The 6347-nt window shown below is 42.4% G+C and overlaps 1 protein-coding gene across 1 annotated transcript in view; it reads left to right on the top strand.

Moving 5' to 3' along the window:
* Positions 1–6347, top strand: part of Syne2 (spectrin repeat containing nuclear envelope protein 2) — a 305981-nt gene that overhangs the window by 136701 nt on the left and 162933 nt on the right. Inside the window, exons 43-45 of the mRNA XM_055595536.1 lie at positions 569–878; positions 1923–2087; positions 3496–3837. Of these exons, the coding sequence (XP_055451511.1) occupies positions 569–878; positions 1923–2087; positions 3496–3837 (817 nt within the window). The remainder of the gene's footprint in view (positions 1–568; positions 879–1922; positions 2088–3495; positions 3838–6347) is intronic.

Raw genomic sequence — 6347 nt, 5'->3', positions numbered from 1 at the left:
TCTTTCTTTCTTTCTTTCTTTCTTTCTTTCTTTCTTTCTTTCTTTCTCTTTCTTTCTTTCTTTCTCTTTCTCTCCTTCCTTCCTTCCTTCCTTCCTTCCTTCCTTCCTTCCTTCCTTCCTTCCTTCCTTCCTTCCTTCCTTCCTTCCTTCCTTCCTTCCCATTGGTTCTAGGGATTGAACTCAGCTCTTCTTGCTTGCAAGGCAGGTACTTTAATGATCTGACCTCTCTCTCCAGCCCCACTTGTTTTAGTTTTATGTAAGTATAAAATAGGACTTTAGAGAACATTGAAGTGTGGTAAACATCACTGGGACTAGTTAGAAATTAAAACATACTATATTGTAAAAAATATTAATTGTATAACAAAAATTATCCCTTAGTAATAATCAAATAATTTCTGAGCCGAGCTTAATGCTGTTTAAAGGGCTGGAGAGTTAAGCTGCGTCCCTGGAAATAATATGCAGTTGTATTACTTTAGTGCCACTTACAAATAATATATGCTGAAATAGAGTACGCAAAGTACCCCTTCCTTTGCTTATTTTCACTTCTAAACTCTCTTGAAACATTTAGCCATCAAGAAAAGCTTGTGCTGGAAGGAGAGAAGTATTTGCAGAGTAAGGAGGACCTGAGGCTGATGCTCACGGAACTGAAGAAGCAGCAAGAAGCCGGCTTTGCTCTCCAACCTGGCTTGCCAGAGAAGCAAGCCCAGTTAAAAATTTATAAGAAATTCCTCCAGAAAGCCCAAGATTTGACATCCTTGCTGGAGGAGCTGAAATCTCAGGGCAATTACCTCTTGAAGTGCACTAAAAATCCTAGCTTCCGTGAGGAGCCGTGGCTGGAAATAAAACTCCTGCATGAAAGCCTTCTTCAGCAGCTCCAGGTGAGATGGGCAGAGAAAAAAGCCCAGTGCCTGCGGCAGTCAGGATTCTTAGCACGGAACTAGTGCTCGGGTGTTGTTCTCTTGCTGACCCCAAGGCTTTCAGTGGATTTCAGTGTTACATGAAAATGGCGACTCTCAAGAAGGCCATAGTGAGAGGAAGCCATTCTGTGTTGATTATGGTATTATTTCCCTTTGTTGAAATTCCCTTCCTCAGTAGTTGGATTACTTAAAGCTCCTTAGGAATTTCTACGAAGATGGTTATGTGACATTACCCACCTATTACCCATCTTCCATGCATCCATGCATGCATGCATCCATCCACCCACCCATCTATCCATCTGCTCATCCACTTCCCTGTCCATCTATCCATTCACTAACCCGCTCCTCCAGTTTGTCCATTTGTCAACAGATGCATCTACTCCACCCACCTACCCGTCACCCACCCACCATCTACTTAGTCACCTACTATTTATCCACCCACTCATCTATCCATTCATCCGGAGTAGTAATTCCTATCAGTTGTCATGCTCCTGCCTCAGGTCTTTCTACACGATCTGCAATAGAATGAGTTGAGGTGAGCTGTCCCCGTGGCCTAACAGAGTCCATTCTTTCAGTCAAACTGAATTAATTCCTTAAACGTTGAAATCCAGTTTCAGTATAAGAATCACCTGGGCACGCAATCCTGATTGCCCAAAGGGTTGGGAGGCCTGCTTGGATGGATCTTCTGTAGGTTACCTCTTGCCAGTATCTGATTAAGGTGTGGTCTATCACGTCCTTAGCCCAGGAAGATAACCTGAAGATGGTCTTGCTTTTGAGTTCTGATTCCTTTTTCCTGACATAGATTTGCCTTTTATTCTTAGGAAAGGATCCTGGAGTTAGGTTGCCCTCATATAGTCTCATTTTGAGAGGCAAACTCTTTTGTTTTAAAGCAATAAATAGAATAAATGTGAAACATTGTAAATCTATGTGGATAATATAATTGCTTCCTGAGTGGGGAGGAAAAAAAAACCTTAATTTGTTAATTGTCAGTGGTTTTATTTTCAGGATTCTGTGCAGAAATTAGAGGGTCATGTTCAAGAACACAGTTCATACCAGGATTGCCTCGCAGACCTAAACAACACATTGGGTGATATCTCCAAGGAGTTTCTCAGCCTTTGTGATGACTCTGAGGACCAAATAATGGTTGAGGACAGAATGCAGAAATTACAGGTATTTAGCAATGTCCAAACATAATGCAATATTTTTTGGGGGGGCGGGGAATCAATATTCTTGACAACTTGACTTTTCATTGCCTTTGCCTAAAGGTGATGATTCAGTACCTTTGATCAAGGAAAATCAGATGCTATTTAGAAAGCTCTCAGTAGTCTAGAAAAAAATTTGCTTCTCTAGTGGTCAAGTCCCTTGGTGAAGCCATTTGAACAGTGATTCAGCCTGTAACTCCTCATTGTCTTCATTTCAGAAACAATGTAATTCCACAGGATTCTGAAAAGCCACAGGATGAAGGCAGATAGCTTGACACTGGGGAAATGTAGCAGTCTGCACCTTCCACCTTGGGTGAATGGGACTTGTATAAGCTTTGCCCTGTCCATTTTCATTCTGGTAGAGCCTGGAAGAGTCTCCTTTACTCTTTGTCCTGTGTCAACCAGTCCTCTCTAAGAGAGGACCAACGCCCTTATCTGTGTCTGAAAAATACCTCTGGCTTTTGCACTGCTTGTGCAATCAGTGCAGCAGGCCCACGTAGTGCCCTGTGTAAAATTAGCTTAATTTTAAATACTAGAATCTAGATGGATACGGGCATCTCAAATGACTCTTTATCCTCTTTGATACTTTCCATGGTTGAGGTACTCATTCAGTATTTGAGTTTTGAAAAGCCTGACTCTTCCCTGTTTTTTTTTTTGTTTTTTGTTTTTTTTTTTTTTTTTTTGAGACAGAGTCTCATCATATAGCGCCAGCTAGCCTAGAGCTTGCTACGTAGCCCAGGCTGGCCTTGAACTCAGAGATTCACCTGCTTCTGCCTCTCTGGTGCTGGCATTAAAGGCATATGCCACCACACCTGATGATTTACTTATTTTTATTTTCTATGTGTGAGTGTCTAGCGTGTGTGTGTGTGTGTGTGTGTGTGTATACCCTGTGTGTGCAATGCCCACAGGGGCCAGAAGAGGGTGTTGGATCTCCTGGGACTAAAGTTACAGATAGTTGTGAGCAGCCTTGTGGGCACTAGGAACAAACCTCAGGTCTTTTGGAAGAGCTGTCAGTGTTTTTAATCACTGAGCCTTCTCTCCAGCCCAGGAGGCTGTATCTTAAATGAAATCTATCCAACAAACGCCTATTAACCACCTCCTGTGTTTTACAAACTGTGCTATGAACATTTTCCTTATTATTGGCTGCAGACACCCTACATCTTAATGAAATCTATTACAGAACTTGATGTGGGGTGCCGCAGTGGTTTGAAATGTTCCCCGAAGTTTCTTCTTCGAGGTATTGACACCTTTTTTTTTTTTTTTAGTACATATTTTGTATTAATGAAAACAGGATACTTTGTGATCTACATAAAGTCAACAAACTCTGCAGAGACCTGAATGCGATGCTTTTTGTAACCGCCTTTGCTCTACCCTAGGCACTGGAGGGAAGGCTCCGTTTACAAGGCAGCACATGGAAGAAGGCTTCGGCCTTAGCAAAATCCATTAAGCACAACACATCTTCGGTGGGACAGAAGATGATTAAAGATGACATAAAAGCGCTTAAGTGTAAACAAAAGGATTTGGAAAACAGAATTGAAGCTGCCAAGCATGAGACTGAAAAGGGTCTCAACAACATCCTTCAATCCAAAGGCTCGACAGAAAAATATGCGAAGTTTTCTCTGCCAGGCGGAGAGACGCTAGCCGCTTCCAGTGTGCCCGAGCCCACTCAGAAGTCGGCAGCAGTGGGCGAGTCCCCGCGACGCTGGGAAACAAACACAGTAAGTGCCGTGATTCTGCTCCCGAGACGCCGAGTCTGAGAGTGAAGAGGTGTGCCTCTTTCAAAAGAGTCTCAAATCAAGCATTCTGAGTTCCTAATTAAGTCCTCAAAGGACCGGCCACTTAGGAAGCTCACTTGTCAAAAGAGCCCTCAGAAAATGGTCCAGATTTCTGTGGTGAAATATTACTGTTCAGTCTGTTCAGATGTCAGTCATCAATTTAGGCTGATTCTTCTCGCCGATATGTAATCAGATACAGTTTCTTGGGTCAAGAGCACAAAGGCAAATTAGAAAAGGCAAAAGAGAAGAAAATGCGCTTTAGCCATTTTCCCAGTTTAAAAAAAAATATATCCAACAGCTTATTTTTCCCTCCATTTGGTCAATTTTGTAAATGAAATCAGAGACTGTTGCGGAGGAATAGGCTCCTTTCTCTTCTTTTGTTAATGCTGTACTGCAAACACACCTGGAAATGCTGCCGGATCATTAGTGAGAAAATACCTGTACTTAGGCTCCTGGATTTCCTCAAAAGAAGGAAGAAGTGTGTTTTCTTGCAGTTCTTTTTTATTTTTAAAAATGTTAGGTACCTACACTTTTAAGAGCTTTGTTTGTGTTTGTACATGTGCGTGACTGTGTCTTGAAGATAACGTATATGTTCATATATACGTGTGTGTGTGTGTGTGTGTGTGTGTGTGTGTGTGTGTGTGTGCAGGTACATGCCTCTCTGCATGTGCATGGAAGGCCTCAATCACTTTCTTTATCCCTTTGATTTTGATGGAGGACCTTTTCCTGAGTGTGAAACTTGCAGTTCTTCATCCAGGGTGGAATCCAGCAAGTCTTAGGGATCCTCCCATCTCCGCCTCATGGTACTAGGACTGAAGGCTAGCACAACATACCCAGCTTGTGACATGAGTGCTAGGATTCGAACTCCAGGCCTGACGACTGGCCAATGCTCTTAGCTCTGTTGAGAGCAAACATATGGCATTATCAAAGGGGGCTCGTTGCCTAGTCACCTGTAAACAAATTTCTCCATCCCATTGTAGCTATGACACCCCAGTTCAATAGAATATATAGAAAACTGCAGAGAAAGATCACCATCCAAAAATGGTTTTTAATTTTATTAAGTTTCAATTTAATCTTACATGATGAAGAGATATGGAGAGAGTGGGCAGCCTTGCCTTGTCCCTGATTTCAGTGGGATTTTGATTTAAGTTTCTCTCTGTTTAGTTTGGTTAGATGTTGGTTATAGGCTTGCAGTATATTGCCTTTACTATGTTTAGGTAAGTACCTTGTATCCCTGATCCAAATGATAGGAATTACTGAGAATTTATGACAGTTCATGGAAAAGTATTTGTTTTGTTTTGTTTTTCATAGTAGTTAGAAGAATTTAAGACTTTATCTTAGTTAAGGTCCCTGTTGTTGTGATGAAACACCATGACCAAAAGCAAGTTGGGGAGGAAAAGGTTTAATTTGTGTTACGTCTTAAGAGCGGAGTCTTATCACTGAAGGAAGCCAGGACAAGACCTCAAGCAGGGCAGCAGCCTAGAGGCAGGAACTGATGAAGAGGCTATGGAGGGGGTCTACTTACAGGCTTGCTCTTCAGGGCTTGCTCAGCCTGCGTTTTTAGAGAATCAGGACCACCTGGAGATAAGGGATGGCACCACCCACCCTGGGCTGGGCCCTCCACCATCAATCACTGATTAAGAAAATGCCCTGCATCCAGATCTTGCGGAGGCATTTTCTCAACTGAGGTTTCCTCCTTTCAGATGACTCTAGCTTGTGTCAAGGTGACACAGAACTAGCCAGCACGGTCTTTGAATAATTTTCATAAGCCTGGATTATAGAAAGCTGGTTTTAATTCTGCAGCAACATGCTTTCTTCTTTTGTAATGTGACTTTCCTGGGTATGCATTTTGTATCTTTTTCTACCACTGGTGCCGGGCATCCTTTCATTATTCCTAACACTGTACTGTGTAAAGTTAAGAGCAATGTCAAGGTTGAACAAACAGCGCTGGTGAAAGAGATCAAGGAGCAAAGCTGTGGCTGGACAACTAAGATCCAGGTGTAATGAAGCTCATGGCACAACTGGGTGGGAGCCTCAGTGATGAACACACAGGCACATGAAGGAACAATATTTCATGATAAAGCTCATTGATTTTTTTTTAAAGTGATTGATCCAAAATATGGTAATAATGCTGGAGGGTGTGGCCAAGCCTAAGGGCCCTAGCTATTCCTATTGGCAGTAGAGCGAAGACAAAGGCAAATGAGATAAAATATGTGCCATCCCAAAAGAAAGCCCCAAATCCATCACATACATCGCTGAGCGACAGTGAACTGCCTTGCTGGGTAAAGTTGGCCTGAGCTAGAGTTCCAGGACCCACCTGATAGGAGAGAACTGACCTCAGAAAGTTAGTTGTCCTCTGACCTCCATATGCATGCCGTGGTACAGGCAGTCTCTCTCACTTACAATGATAGATAGATAGATAGATAGATAGATAGATAGATAGATAGATAGAT

Source organism: Psammomys obesus, unplaced genomic scaffold, assembly GCF_907164565.1.
Source record: "Psammomys obesus unplaced genomic scaffold, mPsaObe1.curated_primary_1811, whole genome shotgun sequence".
Taxonomy (NCBI): Eukaryota; Metazoa; Chordata; class Mammalia; order Rodentia; family Muridae; genus Psammomys; species Psammomys obesus.
This window is presented reverse-complemented; position numbering and strand designations above follow the sequence as displayed.